Genomic DNA, 21653 nt, shown 5'->3' with positions numbered 1-21653 from the left:
TCATTACCAGAAGTACAGTTTTGTTTTATTTGCTTATTGATTGCCATCAATCAATATAGCCTTAAAATTTTTGCTTTGTGAAGAAAAAATAATCTTGAATTCGTCATGCTTGCTTCTGAGATAAACAGAACAGTCTCGTAATCAGATCATCTTAAATTGCTGGCAACTCTCCTTAGCCCTAAGTCCAGCTGCACTAAGAGTATCGTCTCATAAGTTATTCTTTTAGAAATTATTGCTAAAATAGTAAATATGTAAACAATAAACTAGAAATGCTAACAGAATGCTGTCTTTTAATACAGTGCCTTCAAGGACTGAAAATATGTAGCATTGATCTTTTTGGATAAAACTGTTGCCAGCATATTTGCAGCAGCATACTGGCCCTCTTATACAACTGGTTCATTCTAACAAATACAATCTTAAAATGTTGTACTCAAATGGACATCTAAGGGTATTTTTGGTAGACAGCTTATATGTTCAATGTGTGGACCATAAGATATCAACGCCAACAAGCCCTAATCTCTCTCATGAGTATCGTGGGATTTCTTTTGTCTACAGAGTCAGGAGTTTGGCAGAACATTTGAAGTGATGGGTAAATGTGCCAGTATCGCAATCTCCCTAATGTTATGCTGAGGCAGCAATCAAATGCAAGCCAGATTCAACTCCACAATTTAACTACAATAAAATTTGCTTATTTTTCATATTCCTCTTATGTCAGATAAATGTTTTTCTGATTTCAGACAAAAGAACAGTGATGAGTTTACTGTTAAAGACTTTTCAATACTTCATTTCCAGTCAAATCCTACTAGTGGACCTGAGATTTCAGTATAACAGCAGAAATGTTTTATCAGCAACAAGACATAAAATACTACTAGTCTCAGTATTGGCAGGTAATTTGTTCTGGATTCCAAGGAGATTTTAATTTTAAAAGGTAGTAATTTCCACTACTGAATTCTATTTGAAAATAAAGAAGCCAAGCAGTATGAAAAAGTTCTACTAGATATATAAAAGTCACGTAAAGGCCCTCAAAGTTGAATGTAGCACTTCCCTCTGCCTTCTTTTCCATGTGCAATATACTTACAGCAGGTTCTTAGTTGATTTTTTAACTCTGTGCAACTCCTTAGTAATTCCATTGCAGTCAAACAAATTACTCTAGGTTTATGAGAGCATAAGTCAGAGCTGAAGCCAGCCTATGCTTATTATTTCATACAGCATGGAATAAATCATGGAATCCAATTATACAGTAAAACATCAGGCAGTTTTTCTACACTAGTAAATAGGTATTTATAGCATCTCATGCTATTAACAGAATAAACCTGCACACAGAAATTAATTTAGACTTTTTACTCCCAGGCCTTGAGTGCAATGTTGTCTCTCAGCTTCAAACTCTCAAAGACCAAGGGCATGGTCACAGTCTGGTGCAGAACTCGGGCATTCTGCTGGGTGCTGCTGAAAGGAGCTTGGCAAGAGGCTTAGACCGGTATTGTGCAAGAGCAGCACCGCTAGCTGGAGGAGCTTGAAGGAGCTGTGGGTCTCCACCAAAGCAGCCAGAGGAGCAGTCTCAGAAAGTGTGTAACCCATGGGGATCTGGAGTACGTTGGGAAAAGCCCAAGAAGCAAAAAATGAAACAAAACCAAAAAAACCCACCATAAAGCATATTTATGGATCCTACTAGGCCCTGGGAAGAAAAAAAAATTATTCAGAGAAGTGAGAAAGTAACAAGTGGCCCTGGGATCTAGGAAAAGCTGGGGTGAATCTTTGTTTGGGGTCAGTGCTATCCTTGCCCCAAATCATAAAGCCTAGGACCTGGCCTTCTAAAGTAACTCCAAGCAGCAGTGTGTGGGCTGTTACTTGTTATTGTGCAGCCTGCCTGCAGTGTAGAAGATTCTCGTATCTGAAAGGTTATAGGATACAGCTTGAGAAAGACCAGCAAAGTGTTTTGTTTTAGGAAATCTTTTACATCCTTAGCAGAAGGCAACCCACCAATTTGACTGAAGGGCAACTAGCAATGCACTACAACTGCAAAACAGTCCACACTCAAGAGGCCAGGTGGTGCCAAGATGTGGGTGATTGATAAACTGGACACTGTCTGAGGTAAGTGCTTTTTTCAGAGAAATGTGAATGTTGTTGTAGATAGGGTATTCAAGGCATTCACCTCGACTCCTCAAGCTGTTCTGCTGGCTGGACAACTAACCACACAGCAGTCTCGGAATCAAGGAGGCTCAAAGACCAACTTTGTTCATACACACTGACACCTCACGTGACAGAAACACAGCTTTGTTATTGCTAATGCTAACCATCTTGCTATTAATCTGTACTTTTACCTAACTCCTTCCTCACTGTCTTTTACCAAATACTTAGGCTGCAACTTCCTCTGGTGGGCACTGTCTTTTGATTATATTAGTGCACAAACAGTATTATAAAAACCCTTTAACTAAACAGAGTCCTGGTCCCCTGGCTGAGACATTCAAGAGCTTCACTGCATTAAGGGATAGATTTTACTAATACAGTTCTCTGCCAATAATGTCCAATTTCTGTTTATGAAAGATTGTGGTAAGATGCTTCCTGGCTGCATGAATCATGGTGACCTTCGTAAAAATGATTAGCCAGTAGTGTGCCATTATTAACACCAGTTGTGTTCTAGGATTCTGCTGGTTTTCCATATGGTACTGAAAAAGGTTATGCCATTTTTTGAAGAAAACTGAATTTGACTTCTTTCCAGTATGTTTAATTCTTAAGCATCTGGTTTTCTGCTTTAGATCCTGAAATCAACCTCATGTTCTGAGAGGAAATACATGTAACTGTACAACTGAGTAGTTTCTTGGGTTTGTTCTTAGCCTTTCTTAGCAGATCTCTGCAAGAGGTCTGTACATCCTTATAGGATGGGCAGCTGAGTATACAGAATTTTAGCATGTGTAAGATCTTTTTAACAAGAAGTGGTATAATGTTCATGGTCCGGTGTTAAGGCTGGGATCAAGAAAGATCTGGATCTATGTGAAAGGCCACATCACTGAAATTCAGCGAGGAGTCTTGCCATCAATACAAGTAAGACTGGGCAGATAACAAAGAAACGTACAGCTTGGGAAACGAGAAAAGGACTCAGTAGATTTCCTGCAGAAAAAGGTAGATAAGCAGCTGTCATAGGAGAGCCTTTATAGAATGAGATGGTGTTTTTATGTTTTTTTCTAATTCTATAGCTGTTTATATCATGAAGTATGGTTGCTGAGAACAAGTACCCAGGCTGGTGGTTTCATGAAGGAACAAGGTTGTGGATGGGTGCAGAAAGCAATAGCTTTGAGATTCCCCAAGGAGGTCTCTAAGCACTACTATGTGAATATTATGGAAGGGCAGAATGGGACATTTTTCATTTCCCTTACAAAATATATGGAGAGCTTATTTCTCTTTGATAGCTTTCAGAATATGTGGATGCTCTAAACAGCAAGAAGGAATTATTTTCTAATGGGTAAGAGTCTCATCTAATCTCAGCTGAAGTCAATCAGAATGACTCCCTCTAGTCTGTATGGCTACTGAATCAGGCTCTAAATATCCTAGCTTTTCACTTCCTCTTATAATTATCACTTTTATAGTGTAATTATGGTAGCTTCTATAGTGTACTCAATGCTATATAAAAACACAGGAAAATAGTTTGTCAATCAGTTCAAAACTGAAGTGTGTAACAAACTAACTGTGGAAGGATCACTGAGATTAAGATAGCATGTGCATCACAAACTTAATGATAAAAAATATGGTGAGGCTATTATCTGCTAAGAAAATACTACTATTTTAATATAGCACCATCTTCCATTAAAATTCTTGACTAAAATTTATCTGGTTAGCCTGATCCTTCATCTATACAAACGGCATTGGTGTGTGGGGTGTCAGAGCAGGACAAAAACCTAGCTAGAGACAGGTTTTGTCTTTCTCCCGCATTCTCATGTGGGTCTTGCAAGAAGGCAGGCCTAACTGAAAACTGCAGTTTCAGTCTCCCTGTCCCCCAAGCACTCAATCTGCCATATGATTCAAGTCACCAGAGTCTTCCCAGTCTATTGGGAAAGAAGCCAGCAGAAAGAGCTGAGGCGTATACCAGCCATCAGGCTGTTCATGAAGTGATCCCAAGCTGCAATTTGGATAATGCTGTTCTTTAACTTAATACCCCAACTGCCAGAGCTGATGGTAGAAAATCATGTTTAGGCTTTATCTACAGCAGAATTAACCACTCTGCTCTGACTTAAGACATTGCTTTTTGTAGCAAGAACCATGTTATGTTAAACATAACCTTTCCTGAACAATGGAGATGAGATCTTCATGTTGCATGTGGAACCAAGGTGCAGGGGGAACTTAGAAGAGTTTTGGAGGTATGCCTTATTAGTCTGTAACATCTGTACATGTGTAAGCCCTAAGTGAACAAACTTACTAAAGAAACAGCATGGGGGAGAATGGCGGGGGGGGGCGCTGGAAAGAAGGACAGGAGAAAAGTAGCTATAGTTTGATTCATGGATAAAGAGTGGTGAAGCAGCTAGAAGGATAGGTCTTATTCTCTGACTGGAGAATGCCTAAGAATTTAGCTTTGATTATAACCGAAAAAACATAACTCGTGGTTAAAAGGAATGAGTGGGCTAGGAGCTTTGCATCTAGTAATATAGTTCAGACAAAATCCTGTCCCTGAGTGAAGCTGAGGAATCCGTTGTCTGGGGATACGGAAGTACAAGCAGCTGTACTTGGTACAGGCTGTAGATATAGTGGGGAAGAAAGCAGAAGGGAGACGAGAAGAGATCACGTCTCCATTTCTTTGCTTGCACTTTCTGCTTTGACAAAAATTTGGGGGCCGAGGTGTATGTGGCGTTTACTAGATAAAGCATGTAGAACAACTACAGGCTGTACAGGAACATACAGTAATGTATCTGTTCTTAATTGTAGGAGAGCACTGAACAGTCTGCATACGGTGATTAATTAAATTCATTGCTTCTGAGAAAATCTTTTTGGCTGCCTCAATTGTTTCTTTCATCTCTGCATACAAGAGGAAGGCTGGGAGCCTAGAAGCCTCACCAGTACCAACAAAGCTTCCTTCCACTCTGCTTTGCAATTATATTTGCCTGTTCAGAGATTCACATAAAGCAAATCTCTTCACTACATAAATACTTTAAAAAGGATGCTCTCAAGGCTGCTTGGGATGTATTTGACCTATTTTTTCCTCTTTAACTGTTTACGAAATGCATTTAATTCTTTTTATTTTCTTCCATGCTCAAACAGGTGATTCAGTATTATTTTAAGGGGCTAACACTGATGAGCACCCAGACAATAACACTGTGCATGTGTACCTCAAACTTAATAGAGAAGAAAATCTGTCAGTAAGTCAACAAGATTTCATTTCATGTTTTCTGTGCGAAGATGAATCTGTTCAGTAACGTCTCTGGCCAGCAAGTGTGTAATTCCCCTTTTACCTTGTGGAAGGTACTAAACCTCTTCCAGCATTGGGACTCAGCCATGAATTACCTTTCCTCAGCAGCCGTGTTCCAGGAGTAGCCCCTCCTGAACCTACGTGGAAATGGTCTTGCCTTCATGCAGCAACTCTGGGATCTGTGAACTCTGAGAAACCACTGCCATTTTCACTTAATCAAGAAAAAATTTCAGGCAATCCTTCTCCTCTGTAAGGCCACTTTTAAGGGGCCTTCCCTGTAGGAAAAGCCATTTGTCCCACAACTTTCATCCTGCGCCATGCAGACTTCTCTCAAAAATGAACTCCCATTTCGCACAAACTGCCACTAAACTAAGTGATGCATGCGTGCTGAGATGAAATACAGGATAATTGGGACTTTCAATAAATAGAAATGTTGCTATAAGCCATTCAATACGGACTTGATTTCATAATTTCAGCCTAACATTGATTTAGGACTTAAAGACCTTCCTTGTTACTGCATGTTATAATTACATGGGCAGTAGAAGTAAAAAAACGCTCATGTATATGGTAAAATATAGTTATTGTTGTATTTCAAGTTCCTATATGAGTCCCAATTATCAGAAAGGTAACAGCTGCTTTTGTCTCAATTGAAAAGAAAAAGACTATCAATACATAACAACATTTTTTTATTAGAACTATTGGCCTCCACACCTTGTCTTTGTTATACTTCAAAGCTCTTTGTTAGGGAAAAATAATAGTCATATATGAAAATACATTAAATTTTATAGTAATAAGCATATTATTGAAAGCATTTGTCCTAAATAAGAATTTAGGATAGGGTACATAACTACATAATCATTACACATTAAGATAAATAAAAAATAATGTCAGATAGGGTGGATGTGATAAATAAGCACTGTAAATAGCCTCTTCCACTCAAATCCAAGATGCTAATCTTGATTTTTGTGACACTTTATTACACTTTATTCATTAATCTTATTCAAATACACAGGAAAGGTAGTGACTGTCCTCCCACAGTAGCACAGCAACACATACAGAACGCATCATTGCCTACTGTAGATTTTATCAGTGCTGGCTTTGCTCCACAGAAGGGCAACACCAGGCATGGAATACAGCTTTTCTGTACTGGATAAATCCCACACTGTAAAAGCCAGCAGCAGTCCACAATACCCGATACTACAAAACCATTTTTGTGTGTCCTTATTGTATTTCATGAAAAAATGTGAGTTGAACAACAATGACATGAATAGTTATGTAGATTTTATTTCTATGAAATAAACCAGTGCCACCTGGGAGTGAGCTTTATATCACATATGACCCTGAAATATAATACAGTAAATAAATTATGTTCTAGAAAGCTCAACACCTTCTACTTGAGGTTTCCATGCGGAAGCAGCTGTTCAGTTGATTGGTCACCTTAAAGAAAATCCTAAATGAAAGAATTATGAATTAACATCCTCAAGCAGTAGTTGTCTGTAAATAGAAATGCCAGCATGGAAAATCTGATTAACTTTCCTAAGGTCAAAGACAAGGTAATTTAAAACAATATGAAATATAAATTTCCAAACTAGGATGAAAAAAGTAGCAAGGAGAAAGGCTACTAATAATTCCATTTTTTCAACAGACAGTATTTAGAGCAGCAGAACTTTTAGTAAATGCAACATAATACAAAGAAAATCTCTTGCCATATGAAATAAGGCACTAAATCTCAAGATAACAAAATGCTTTTACAATTTCATCTCACTTCCCATCTGCAGACATCCATAGGCTTCTAATTCCTTCATGTGCATAGAAAGATGTTCCTGGTGTCTCTGCTTCTGTACCATATATATCATGCACTGGCTTTTATAAAAATATTTAAAGTAAGGGATAATGAGGCTGCATTTTCAAAACATTGCAACCACGGGTTTGGTTTTGCAGATGACATATCCATGCATGTAATCAGCACATGGAGTCACAATGGCATTTCAAAACTCAATTGCTTGGCAGTGCAAAACTTATTGTGCCCAGAAAAAGCTAAAAAACCTCACCAACCTCCCCCTGCCCTAACCCCTGACTACCAAAAATACCAATATGTAATCTTGGAGCAACTGATCAGCCACATAAGAATTCTGAGAATCAGCAACATAGCTCAGGAATCATTTCAGCCACATACGTAGCTCTGCACAGCTTTGAGACTGGTAGAATATGAATATTCCCTTCTGATTCTGTCTGTTCCCTTCTGAGACATTCTATCTGAGGAAAAATTAACTATTCAGGCCTCTGTGTATGTAGCACCTGCTCTTTGAAAACCTAGCTCATTATGTTTAAAAAAAACAAACCCAGGATTACAAATCTTTCCTATTCTTATATCCAGTTGTATCACAATATTGAAACAGTTTTTTTAATCTTTCTGTCACAAAAGCATAATGCAAGTGTGACATTCAGTTGTTCCATACAATTAGAAGAGTTGTGCAGTAAATAAAAATTGAGGAAAATGACCCCCCAGTACACAATGTACAGAACACCGAAACATTACCCTCCCTCCTACAAGAGCATCTACAAAATATGGCATATTTCAACACTCACGGCTATCGTAGCATATATTGCCCAGGGCACGTCCTGTTTGAAGCAATACTTCCTGGTCTTTGCAGTTTAACAGCTGCACCAAAGGAGGGATCAACCCAGCATCCACACATGGGTTCCGCATAAATTCTGCAAATAATGCGAAGCCTGTTAAAGCAAGCTGGCTATTTTCAGTTTCATCCATTCTAGTTACTCTGGCATTGCAACTGGGCCTTTTGTGAGAATAAACATATGCATAGACAAACAATGTAAGTTCCCATGCAAGTTTCTAGAGAATAAGCCCAAGTCAGGATTTGGGCTTACATTCTTTCCATTATTCGTTAATTTATAAAGAATTAAGGGTATTTAATTGACTTCCATGGAAACTAATTTAACATAGCTCAGACTGAGCATGTTTTTAGCATCATAAAGAAGTGCTGAAAAGAACAGTGAATTCACAACCTTTTTCTCCACCCCAACAAATTAAACATAAATTAAAATTACTAAATAACACAAAAGATTACTTAAAACTAGTATTCATACTCCGAAATGAGCAGTGTGTTTTACTCTCTGTTCCCTTAATTAGAACTCCTGAAAAGCTTTTGCTTTAAAAAAGAAAAAAAAAAAAGGAATTAAAGCTAAGGAACAGGCTCTTTATTTGGAAGGTAAGAAAGGAAAAGAAAAAGAAAGAATGAGAAATACAAGAGCGATTATGTGAGCCCAAAGGCCTGTACCTTTCCACAGTCTAACTGATGCCCACTACGGGAGGAAAGCTAGAGGATGCATCCACTGGGAAGCTCTCTGCCTTTCCGTCCTTCCTTCCTGCTATGTCCCCCAGTCACAGAGAACCAAAGTATTATTTCACATCTGTGCAAGTCATAGAGAATTATCCAGAGAGATAAAGGTCTGGTCTCCAGAAGGAGCTATAGTTAGGGAGGCACTGTGCTGTATATTTTACAAGGGAAGCTTACAGAAGCCACCACTTGATACACCAATATTTTACTTAATAGTTTACTACAGAGCACCCTTCAGAGATGTAGCATTGTAATAGGCAAAAGGTCAATACATTTTTGATTTGTTGTGAATTGCAAATTATGTTTCTTTCTGATCCTAGACTATGTTGGATCTTCCAAAACCAGTTTACCTTTGTGTTACTTAGTCATTTATGAGACAGAATGAACCAGGGTGTACAATCCCCATAAAAAGAGATGAGAAAGTTTTTCTGATTCTGGATCAACAGAACTTCTCACACCACTAACTCAAAGATTTCATACAATGCCTGAAGTACAAATATGTCTTCTTAAATACTCCCTTTGTTGCACTTATGATAATGTTCTTTGATGTTTCTGTAGCTACAAAAAATTTGTATCTTTTGTAGTTAAGCTTGCAGTGTTGTTTTAGCTAAAGAAATAATTGTCATAGAGGTAAGCAATCCTCACGTGATGATAAACTTTAATATATCAACAAGCAGATGAAGTAGAATCAGCAATATCCATACACTTGCACAGGTCCAACAGAAGATAGTAGTCAGCACAATTGACCCACCTTCCTAAGATACTGTAACATTTTAAAACTGTAGACAGATGCTATACTGTAATAAATGGTGATTGTATCCCTTGTAGTGAACAGAACAAACATCAGATACATCTGTTCTTTAAAATTAGTCTTGCCATGTCCTTGTAACTTTATTTCTTTATCACCCACTTTCATCTTCATCTCAATATTTATTTACTAAATGTATTATGTTCCTCCCTCTGTCTTCTCTGTCCCCTCAGCCTCTTCCTTTCTTAATTGCCTATAATAACTCTTCTCTCTTCCTCAGCTTCTCCCAGCATCACTTTGTTTTACACTCACTAATTTACCATGGTCTCTATATCATCAAAGTCATATTTTTGTTTTCTCCTAGTCTGTGACAGGAAATGGAACTTGTTCTCAGCTAGAAGATTGAGAGGTCTCTGTCTGTTCTGTTGTATGTTTAGGTTCTTCTTCATGTGGTGAAAAGGAGTAAGAAACGCTTCCACTACCCCTCCATTTGGAGTGAGCAGAAGCTTTCAGCCTCCCATTCAGCAACAAAATAATTAGGCAATATGCTGAGCAAACTTGTATTTATCAAGGTCATGTATGGGCAAGAAGTAAAAGAAACGATGCCATATATAGCAAAATAGATCTGTGAGACAGCAACAAAAATGTGGTAACTACAACTACATTTGCAGGTGATACTACATAGAAGTAACAGAAGAGAAGGTAATCAAGAATAGTCATTTAGAAGGTTTCCACTAACCTGGCAGGGAAATGAAGCAGGTCCTTTGAAGGAAACAGTGAAGAATCATGTAAGAAGTTAGGAGGAGAACCATTGAGGACAGACAAACATAAACCAAAGGAGGACAAGATTTCGAAAGAGAAATGTAATTGTGTTGTAGTATTACAGATTGTGAAAATGATGTTCTCATTCCTACACCTGGCAAAGAAGAGAAGCCTAAAGACCTCGGAAGAGGGTTTAAAAGGTCCACAGTGGGGAGAGAAACCCCACGTAGCAAGAGCATCTGAGCCTTCAGTATGCTCACAGTTGAAAGGGAAATGGCTGTAGCTGGAGAGACAGTGACTAAAGGGAGTTTTGTGTGTTTGGATATTTAAAATGGGAGAGACTAACATGAGCTCATGTTGGGAGGAGGAAGAGTCATGTGAGCTAGAGAGGTGAAACAGAGCAAGAGCACAAAGAAGTGAAAGGAAGGAGATGAAACATGACAAAACCACGGAGGCAAGTAGAGGGATTTAATGTGACCAGATGTGTGTGTGTGTGGAGGACCAGATGAGGGGAATGGGAAAGGAAAACAAGAAGCGGGGAAGAAAAAGATGCTCTTTTATCAATAAAGCCCAGAGTCAGAGGCACTACTCCTAGCTCTGCCAGTGCTGCATGGCATGACCGTAGGGAAATCAGTTCAATTGCCCAGGTTTAATGCCAACTATCTGTAGGATGTTGATAACACAAGCCCTGAAGCTTGTTGAAAAAAGGTGCAATATAAGCAGGAAACACTTGTATTCTTATGTAAGGGGACAATGAAAACAACAGAATTCAAATGAGGTGTTCCCTGCTATCCTGCTTAAGCAACTATTTCAACAGAGTTAGAACCCGAAGAGAAACACCCAGCTCATTTCAGTCTTTAAAGCACTGGGCACCTTAAATAATTTCTGAATACCTTCACTTTAACCTCGGCTGCCAGAGTTACACTTGCTAATAACTCCAAGAAAAAGACAAAAGCTATTTTGTATGATGAACCAGGTAAAATGCCAGGTCTTCTGAAGAGTGTACTTATAACAGCAATTTAAAAGCTGGCAGGGAAAAGGATACATTAGAAACCATTCAGAGATTTCATGTATTAATTCAGATTTGAAAGATACTGGCTAAAATGCTCTGTAAGAGAATCTTGCAGGAAACAATGCACAGTAATCAGTTAAGCTATTGTGGACATTGTTTTTATGCTTAACTTTCCCCCTTCTGAAGTAGGAGCTAAAAGAACTAACTGTGAGGATACACAGTTGACTGCAATATTCTAAATATACTTATTATGAATTTATTAAGTACCAAAAAAGCATGTAATATGGTTGCATGAATCTCTATCATCTGAAACATTTCTAAGTTTAAATTTCTATATTTACATTTTTTACTAGCTATTTATATAAATAATTTTAAAACTTAAAAACTAACAACGTATATTTTCTTTTCTTCTTAATGTTTCTGAATATCCCTATATAGCATTGTCCCAAAATCAATGAATTGGGTGGAGGAGGTCACACAAGGGCTATCAGTAAGAAGCTGTAGTATTGTGATTCCAAAGAAAAGGTGGAAAGGGAATGTGGAAATAGTCAGCAGTAATGTAGCCCCTTCTCTGAAGAGGCATCAGCATGAGAGTTTACAGAGGGAGAGAGATACAGCTGCTAGGCCTGCATGTGGACAGCAGTTAAGAGGCATCCTACTTTTCTCTGCCTGGCCTCTCGGGAAGGAAAGTGCAAAATGCAATCTGTGTGCCTCTTTGGCTGGGACAGCAGCAAGTCAAAGAGTGAGAAAAGTCAGCCACAAACCTTCTCTACCCTCATCACAGGGTCTGCCAGTAGCACCTGCCTGCAGATATGAATGAGCCATTTTTTTGAGCTCAGGATATGCAAGGTATTGGGTGAGCTTTAAGATAATTCTTTCTAAAGAAAAAGAATGTAAATAGTTTTAGATTATCTCCTACATTATGTGACTGTACGTATATTATACATACCAAAACGGACCCCTGATTCCCATTTGGGATCTTGGGCTCTTACTCTAACACATATAATGCTCTTTAGGTAGGAGTAACTGGTTTTGGTGTGGTATCAAAGGCCTCATAATGGTAATAATGTTATCACAAATCTCAGACCAAAGAAACTATCTACCATCCCTTAATCACCTGTATACATACTACTGTTGTAACTACATGCACTATGTGTAACTGGATGCACAAATGATGCACATCTTTTTTTCTATGTGCATAAAGCCAGTGGCGTGCTACTTCTGCTGAATAAATTATACTACTGATGGCCTTAAAAACTAAATAGCATGAAAGTAAGGACTAAAAAAATTCCAGCAGCCAAAGACTGTTTTGATTGTATTAAAAAGTAGAGAAACAAAATTTGACAAAACAAAACCAAAAAGAGTGAAAGGGAGGGATATGAAAAGTGTCTAATCTACAAAATGAAAACATAAATGAAGTAAAACATACTGACAAGTGAGGTGAAAAACTGAAGATGTTCCAGCAGAAAAGTTCTTGTAGAAAACCTCACCATTTCTGGCTACTTCTGCTATGATGTTAGCTACTTTTGCTGTGCAGGAAGATTGTGGCATCAACAGACTCGCAAACACCTGAAGAACTCCACTTTTCTGGATTTTTTCACTCGTCTCCGTATCTGAAAAACACATCACAAAAAAATGACTTGTGCATCAGCTTGCTTTGGGGAAGAAAAGAGAGAAAAGCAGAAGGGAAGACTTCTCAAAGGTAATTATTGAAGTACTTATTTTCCCATATAAGAAGCCAACTGCTATTTCAGTGATCATATTTATTTTATATGATGTGCTCACAGAATTTAGTGCTTTGCCATTCCTAATCAATTGATCTTTATAAGGTGACTCTGTGTTATATAAGTAAATACAGATACATACTCAATGCATACATAGGGAAACTACTGGAGAGACTGGTAGAAAGACTAAAGGTCATGGAGTGATATGCAGCATTCTAAAATACTATGCAAAAATCAAGGAACAGTACTCTGAAGTGATGAATTATTGGAAACATTCAAGGAATGATAGGGGGAAGCCCTTACAGCTGAGGGCTGCTCAGAAACTGGAGAAGAGGGAAAGCTAAGCAGATCCTGGTCTAGACTCTCTTACGCTCAGCTTGAGTATCTTCTATATTACTCTACTAAGCTACAGTAGCTCCAGTATAGTCTCAGTAGAAGGGAAATACAAAAATAATACTGAGTTTCTTGTAGTAGAGATCAAAGATTCGGGACAAAACTTTTCCACTTTCTGCCTGTAGTAGAGAGGAATTATGCAGATGCTCCATAACAGGGCCCCACCTAGCATTGCTGGCCAACAGCTCTGTTACAAACTGAAAATTAGCATTGATTCAACTGCAGTTAAAGATAAGGTACTAGATGCTAAAATGTATTTAGCTAATGCTTTCAAAGAACAGCATATTTCAGACTAATATTAGGGTGACATACAATATGATTAGATGGCAGCTATCACTTTAGAAAGCAGCATGACTCCTTAAGCCATTCATAATGGAAGTTACTTGCATTCTCCAAAGATGGCTGTGAGATGCTCTAATTGATGACTTTTGCAAAGCAAAACAAATCCATCTGAATGCAAGTCTGTTGTTCGACAACCCTGTCTCACAGGGGCATTTTTAAGCACTACAACATGCACAAACCCCCTCACATCACTTAAAAGAAAAGCTTTACAGTAAGTGCAAGTTAAAATTTAAAAAATTGCTAGAGCTTGACGGTAACGATGAGAAACATGTAGATTTCAGAGTTGAGAAGACAGGCCTCTGAGCACCACTTTCTGCAGTTTCTTAGAAGCACCCTTACTCTGGTGTAAGAGCTATCAAGATAGACAGGCTGGGCAGCAATAGTAGTAATCAATGGATTTTGGTCTTATATAGTATCTTTCAAATCTGGGAGAAAAGGGAGCGATATTATATACTCTTGAACGGCAAAGGAGGACCCTTAAACTAATCCAATAGCTTTTTCAAGACAACGTTCTCTGTTTTCCCCCTAAACAAGTAAATGAATATTTTGTGCACCACAACTAGCTAGTTTTCTAGAGCAGCAGTTTGCAACCACTCTTTAGGTGTGCTTCACCTGTGAATTGGTAAAAACATGTCAGTAGGCTCACCAACTCCTGTCTCCTCCTCCCTTTCCCCATTCTCAAGGCTGCAATTGATTTTTGACTTGCGGCAGCTCCAAGACAACCTCTGCTGCCTCCGAGCATGGGAGAGATCCACTTGAGCTGACCCTGAACAGAAGCCAGCACAAGCCTGGCAGAGGTGACTCACATGGGTTTTGTGGCTCACATACACTATGTACATGCTTCAGTGGCTGGGAGACAGTGATGTCTAGGTGGTAGAAAATGGACTAAAAGGAGAGAACTTCAAGTCTGGATTACAGCTATGCCTCTGTATTTCTGTATTTAATTCCATCTTGGGATGTTGGTCTTTGGCTAGGACTCCTCACCTACAATACGTCAATGATGACATCTGATTACAAACAGATTAGGTATAAAATGAAGATTGATTAATTTCAACATATCATGCATATAGCCTATACTTAGTAAATATATTCTCCCATGGATATATACAGATGACAGAAAACTTTGAATTCAGAGAAAATAACATCAGGACTAAAGACTGGTCCAGACATCTTAGCTGTCTATTAAAAAAGAGATCCTCCTTCTCCCTTAAATTCAAAACTGAAAGTACAGAATTCAAAATTGAAAATGTAGATCTCTGTGAACCTGTATTAGTAGGCAGGAGATATTAATGCATCTTCTCCTGCCACACTGCTGAGATATACAGTATCCAGTCTTATTTTTATGATCTCTAGTTTGATGGACTCATTACTGTGCAAAACATAAATTACAAAAATAGAACAAAATATATCCTGCAAGAAGTGAGAAAATAAAATTAAATGCTTCTCCAGGCCAGTTGTGTGTAGCAGATATGCACTGATTTATTTTACTAAGATAAGCAAGTAAGCACCAATAAAAGCACAGGGCTTAACAGACCTGTCGGAAATTGGGAAATCAGCTAGTTGGGATCACATTGATGAAAACAGACCATTGACTTTTTTCTTACTCTTAAGCAGTACAGGAGGCACACCTGCTTATACTCTCTCCTTCAAACCAACACTTCACTGGTTCTTGTTACCCAGGCTGAATACCAATGTCAAATTTCTGTTAGTCGCAAAAGAGAGAAGACTGATTTATTTGACCAGCAGTAAATGTACCTCTCCTATCACTGGGCAGGGACACCCGTACCTCCACTCTACCCGAAGTGAGCGCTCAAGCATAATTGTTTGTGGAGAAAAGCACATTACTGTGGCATCAGGCAGAAGAATAGCTACTAACTATGCAGACCACAGTGCTTTCAGGGGCGTTTTTGCCAGTAATTGCCTTGGGTGTAAAAAATGCCATAGGCGCTTCAGCTTGTCTACTTCAAGTCTGGTCTTCCTCTGCAGAACATTTACAATTTACACTTGGTGTAATATACAAATTAATCCAGTGTCAAAATAGAGATATGCCAGTATTAAATAAATAGAGATATGCCAGACATTAAATCCTTGCAGGTAGTTTATAGTACATCCTCCATATAAGGCATCCTAAGGGAATGTGCCAATAAAATTACTGTTACATCCTCATGCATATTACTCTACATTGTCCTGGTTTGTATCTGCAGAATAAATCCATTTTTTTCAGGGATTCTGTGTTCATCACAGATGTTCTAATAAAGAAGGTGGGGAAAAAAAGAATGTGCTGAAATATACAAATTAATTTCTTAAGCCACATGTAATTGGCAGAGATTTTACTTATAGAAAATCAATCTTTTTGGTGGGCTTTTGAAATGCTAAAACAAGGAAAGGTATTTTAATTGGAACAAGATTCTTATATATAAACCTAAAATTGCCTTGTTAAATCTAGCATTTTTGCTTAGTATTTTTTATATTCTTTTAAAGGAGGAGGGCTTAACAGGCAAATGATGCACAGGGCTGCCCTGTGGAAATTGGGAAGTCCAAACGAAGATCTTCAGCCACCTTTCTCTTGTCTGAGGAGTCAACTGTACACTCGGTTCAGGTAGTAAGTGTTGAAATACATGGCTGTAGAAGAAAATACCAAGTTGGAGGTTTTGAACATGATTTCAGCACAGCTGTAGGTATATAAGCAGTTTGGCTGTTTCTTACAAGTGCCCAAATGGGACAATTACTTCATGGCTACTTGCAAAACATGAGCTGTCTTGTGTGTGACTGTGCACATGTATGTGTGCAGTTCTAGACTCTGTTCTGCAGGATGCACTGAAGGTATAACTGTGGTAGGAGGGGACTGCAGTTGCAGACAGCACTGAAAAGCAAATAACCGCCCTAAATTAAGCCAAGTTTTTCTTCTTGTTTTTTCCACTTGCAACTAGAAAGTGGCATGGTTGTTAGGGCAGGGGCTTTAGGAAGCATGGATTTAGACTGCCCACCCATTAAGACCCATGCACCTCTGTCTCTTGTTTGCTCAGCTTCATATAACACGAGTCCTGTATATTGCGTAAAAGGCAAAGGGACATAGACAGGGACAGAAATGAAGGAAAGTGTGTGCGGCATTATTCTTTTGGAGAAGACGATGAAGAGTCACGTTTATGTAGCAGTATTTTCACTGTGATTGTAAAAACCATCATTTGGTTTTCCTTCTGCAGAACCTAAGACTGGAAGATCACACAGCAATGTTGCCAAAGGGCTGGTGCCTGTACCACTGCCTGGGCCTAGGAGAAACAGTTTGGGGTTTGCTGAGAATTAGAAATTGCCAATAGCTTTAGCATAGGCAACCCTTAATTCTTGCCTTTATTTTTTCTCTCAGAGGCCGGAGAAAGCCTGCCTGGCTTCCTGTCTGTGTGCGTATGCATGAAAGAGGTATTATTTTTTAAGGATATGAATCTGCTGCATGCTAGTTTCATTCTGGGCTTCCTAGTAAGTTATTAGAGGCTAAATTATTTTGAAAACTTATACCAGTTGTCATCTTTTGAATTGCTATTTCAATGTATTGTCAATTGTAGTTGGAGCAAGTAAAACCAAAAGTTTCTCTAGGAAAGAAAGATCTAGGCAAAATCTCCACCATGTAATCTCCTTCCATGCTTTCTATAGTGGAGAAAAAGGAAATTATAGCCAAAGTTAATCACATGCTAAAAAGTTGGCTTATGCTTTCCATTTTAACGCCTTTAGCAGAATTGCATCCCCTTTCAAATCTGTTCAATTTGTCTCTTAAGGAACCCTAACAAACTAGGTAGCCTGACCTAGTTAGGGTCTAACCCCTGGTTAGGGTGCCACACCTCAAAATCCTTTTGCTATATGTGATGTCCGGATTTCAAATGCTTTCTTTTAAAGCCTGATTTTCAGTCTGCATTCACCAACCCACCCGTAAAGCACCTGCTGCCCCCTATCCTAAAGCAGAGAAACGGTAGGACTGTAATAATGCAGCTTTAGAAATAGCCCTTTTGCACACAATATAATACAGTGATGTGCCACGGCAGCATAATTGAGGGAAAAAACCTCTAAGGTTAAACCTGCAGCTTTAGACGTCTCTTTATATCACTAGATATCAAGACAAAGGGTATGTTAGATCACATAGTGCCAAAATCTTATTAATGTCATAGCTGGATGATTAAAATGTCAATATCCTTGCTTTTCATGTTTTTTGCAGTGCCTGAAGTCAGAATAATAAAGGGTGTGGGCAGGAAATTCTTTAATGCCATAGATCAGAGCTGGAGAGCTGAGCACTGTGGCTATCAGACTGCTTAATTAAGTAGCAGAAATCACTATAGGAAAAAAATTTCAATGAGTGTCTCAAATTAAATTCTACACTCTCTCCCCTCTCAGCTCTATTTCCTGTGAAATTTCATTCCTCTCTATTCACTGTTTTCTCCTCTCTGCATCATTTCATCCACCTCCAAGTGAAAGAAAAGGAAGGGAGGGGGAAGGGAAGGGAAAGGCAAGGCATATCTGTCAGAATTGCTACTACTTTGCTCTTGCTAGCAGAAGAAAACTATAGGTTCACCGTTCCCATTCTCTAAGAACAATGAGTTTAAGTTACACTATTAGATGTAACCCAACAGTAGTGAAGGCTAGCACTGCAATAATTCCCATGTTGTAGAGCTTTACATGAGAAATGAGGCATGCCACAGAATTGTAAATAAGCAGCTTCGTGAGTGTCCTCTTTATTAAGCCAACTGTGTTTGCAATGTACTGTCTTGAAAAATGTATGTATTTCTAGCTGCAAAGATGTTTTATAAACCTCCTGAAACTACTGCAGAAAATTACCTTGGCTTTATAATGTTCCTCCTACATGTACTCTCATCAGAAAGAGAAAGATGAACACATGAATAAATAATGATAAGCCACATATATCATGAAAGGAACCTTCCATCTGCTCTTTCAGAAGGCAGAAGGGAGGAGAATGAAGGGAGCAAGGGATATCTTTCTAACTGGCACATCCTCCTAACCACCACAGTAAAAAAGGTTCACGTGACCAAGAACAAGTATTGATGCTCTCTCCATATATGGCCTCCCTCAAGAAGCATTGTCTCTCTCTCCATAGCCTCCTACTGTATTTTCCAAACCACAAAATGGAGATTTTAGTCTGACTACAAGAGCACAAAAAGTAGGTTGTAAAGAACCACAGTGAAACATATGATGTGCTCTCATACAACAAAGAATGCACCACTGATAAGGACGCTTTTGCTTAACATACCTTCGCCAAAAAGACTGTTCCATTTATCACGAGTTGTTTTTACAGAAAAAAAAAATCCTCTAATAATAATTTATATATAGAAATAAATGTATAAATATAACTTCCTTTTGGCATGCTCTTCCTCACATGGGGAAATCCCCACAAATACAATCTGCTTGCTCACCTATCCTTCAAACTAGACCCCTAAGAGGCAGGGAGGGAGGATTCTCCCTTAGCTGTGCAAATGTTTCCATCATGGTGTTTGCTCTGTTCTGTCTCTGGCAGCAACAACAGGGCAACTTCAATTCCTATTTTTAATGAAGAAACCAAGATAGTGCACAGATGTTTGTAATTAAAATCTCAGCTCTAACAAGGAAGGAAGGACAGATGGAGAGACAGATTCGTTAACCAACTAGCTGCATGATTCCCACTGATTAAATTCTCCAAAAGCTATATCCAAAGAATAAAAGTGAATTTCAGGATGAGACCCACCCCTTGAATAGCCTGTGGCAGGTACCAATGAAGTAATTTAATAAAAACATATGCCAGCCTTGCCTTCAGTGAAGAAATATGCACATCAATACTTCCACGGATATGTCACAGCACAAGGCAGAATATTAAAGTTAGGCAGCTTGGAACCCCCGAGTTCCTGAACTGGATCTAGTTTAGAGCCCTGACACATAGGTTGGTGGATTTATCTGAGCTGTTAGTTCCCCAGCTCCTCCCTTCTGACTCACCCTCTGCAGGAGGTAACCACTTCAGTGGCACAGTTGCTGAAAGGGTTTGATATTAGTGCCTCAGCTGCCAAGTTCGTTTTCTGGCATCTTAGTACAAATGTCATCCACTAGCATCTTCATGTTTTATACTCAGCCTGTGTGGACATTTTAATCTGCCTCCTCTGTTACTTGTACTAGCTGGACTTATTACAGGACCCTGGCTAAAGCCTTAAGTATCCTCATGCTTTAGTTTTTCAATCTGTATAACAGAAATACTAGGCCCATAGTGTAAAATCCTTTTTCCAAATTCAATTTAGTTTAAAAATCAAATCAGATTTGAAAGCTGAGCATCATATATGCAGGAAATGTTTCATATTCCTTTTAAGCAATCTCTTAAGAGCGCTCTCAAGCAAGCTCAAATGCCTGCTGTAAAATTCTGCCCAGTGCTTATTGGAAGAATACATCTACATACAGAGGAATTTTTTAGCTACTGATGTTTTTAAAAAGTTTTGCTGCCAAAGTAGCTTAAGGAAAAGCTAATCTAAAAAAGATCACGTTTGTAAGTCATAACTGTGACAAAACTAAGAATGAAATTTCAGACCTGAAATTGTGAATTACATGATCTCTAAATACAAATTTTTGTAAAAAGCAGGCCTTTTCCTTTGCTTCTGTATTGCATTTCAAAAGGCAGACCTTTTCCTTTGCTTCTGTATTGCATTTCAAAAATGCAATCTAAAAAGAAATTTGTTAATTCTGTTATCTGGAATTGCTATTCACTGATGCCTTCTGCGAAGAAAAAAATATATAATATTTAATCTTTATTTGGCACATTGTGTATTCAATGAATAGCACTTGGAATTTAACACTTGGATAAACATCATTTAACTATCTGGCACTAACTAAATACATCACTATTAAGAGGAATTTATGTAAAATATAATCCCACTAAGCAGCAGTGATTACCATTCAGTATCATTAGCTTATGCCAGTTTACTGGGAGATAGTCCAATAAAAAGCAGTCACCTTGATTTAATATGTTCCAATTAAATAAGTATATTGTAATAATATATTACATAGAGCACTTATGATGAAACATTTCTGGATTATGTGTATACAGTGCCATGAAAAAGCAACAGCTTCACAAGCTAAGATGCAACAAACATCCTTCTTCAGCAAAAAGAAGGAACGCTTTATAACACAGTATTTGAGCCAAAACTCCCTCTTAAAAAATATCCTTCAGGATCCCCAACTTTCAGAAAGGCATTTGATTAGAAATCTTCTCAGGTAAACTTAATGGACTGCAATGAGCCTAACTGGCTAAGCTGGCCCAATTCAATTTGAACCTCTGGCTCTGCTACAAGAGATTATCTGCATCAGAGGCAGACTAGAAATTCTTGCTTGTATGAGTACACTGGTCTAAGACGCAGATTTCTGGTTTGACGGCCTCCTACCAGCAAACCCTTACTGCTGATGCAGCTATACTGCCAAAAGCTACAAAAATAATAGAAATGTGTTTTGTTGGTAGTGTTACTTTCTAAGGGATGTGGTGTAAGGTATTGTAGCAAAAGAATATTTTAGCCAGTAGAAACTGCATCTCTATTAAGATGGTTTCCATCCTCGCTAGTGCAAAAGCAGGCCTAAGCCTTCCCTAGCAGCAGAATATAAAACCTTCCTCAGGGTTTTATGTACTATCTTCATTTTTTCACCAAAACTGTCTCTCTATATGAAAATCCTCCTGTCAAAAATTTTTTCCTCTGTAATCCATTATCACCATTTATGTGAGTATAAGACTTGATTTTATGCATACAAGCCAATCAAAATGATTTTTGGTCATGCAAAATATTCCCAATTATGTTAAATGTTATATTAATTTCTACTAATATAGATGTTGTAAAACACAATTCAATGGCAAAAGCTAAATGCTTATGTCATGCTTTTTCCTTTAATTTTATAGCTTTATACTCCTCGTCAA

General features: G+C 38.3%; 1 protein-coding gene across 5 annotated transcripts in view; it reads right to left on the bottom strand.

Moving 5' to 3' along the window:
- RAP1GDS1 (Rap1 GTPase-GDP dissociation stimulator 1) overlaps positions 1 to 21653 on the bottom strand; it is a 102942-nt gene that overhangs the window by 32566 nt on the left and 48723 nt on the right. For 3 of the 5 annotated variants that reach the window (XM_075149591.1, XM_075149590.1, XM_075149595.1), the window contains exons 3-4: positions 12767 to 12889; positions 7985 to 8110 (exon numbers count right to left, since the gene is read on the bottom strand). In XM_075149591.1, coding sequence (XP_075005692.1) covers positions 7985 to 8110; positions 12767 to 12889 — 249 coding nt within the window. Of the gene's footprint in view, positions 1 to 7984; positions 8111 to 12705; positions 12890 to 21653 lie in introns of those variants that run through there. The other 2 variants (XM_075149592.1, XM_075149594.1) reach the window with 2 other exon arrangements.

Source organism: Calonectris borealis, chromosome 4, assembly GCF_964195595.1.
Source record: "Calonectris borealis chromosome 4, bCalBor7.hap1.2, whole genome shotgun sequence".
Classification (NCBI taxonomy): domain Eukaryota; kingdom Metazoa; phylum Chordata; class Aves; order Procellariiformes; family Procellariidae; genus Calonectris; species Calonectris borealis.
This window is presented reverse-complemented; position numbering and strand designations above follow the sequence as displayed.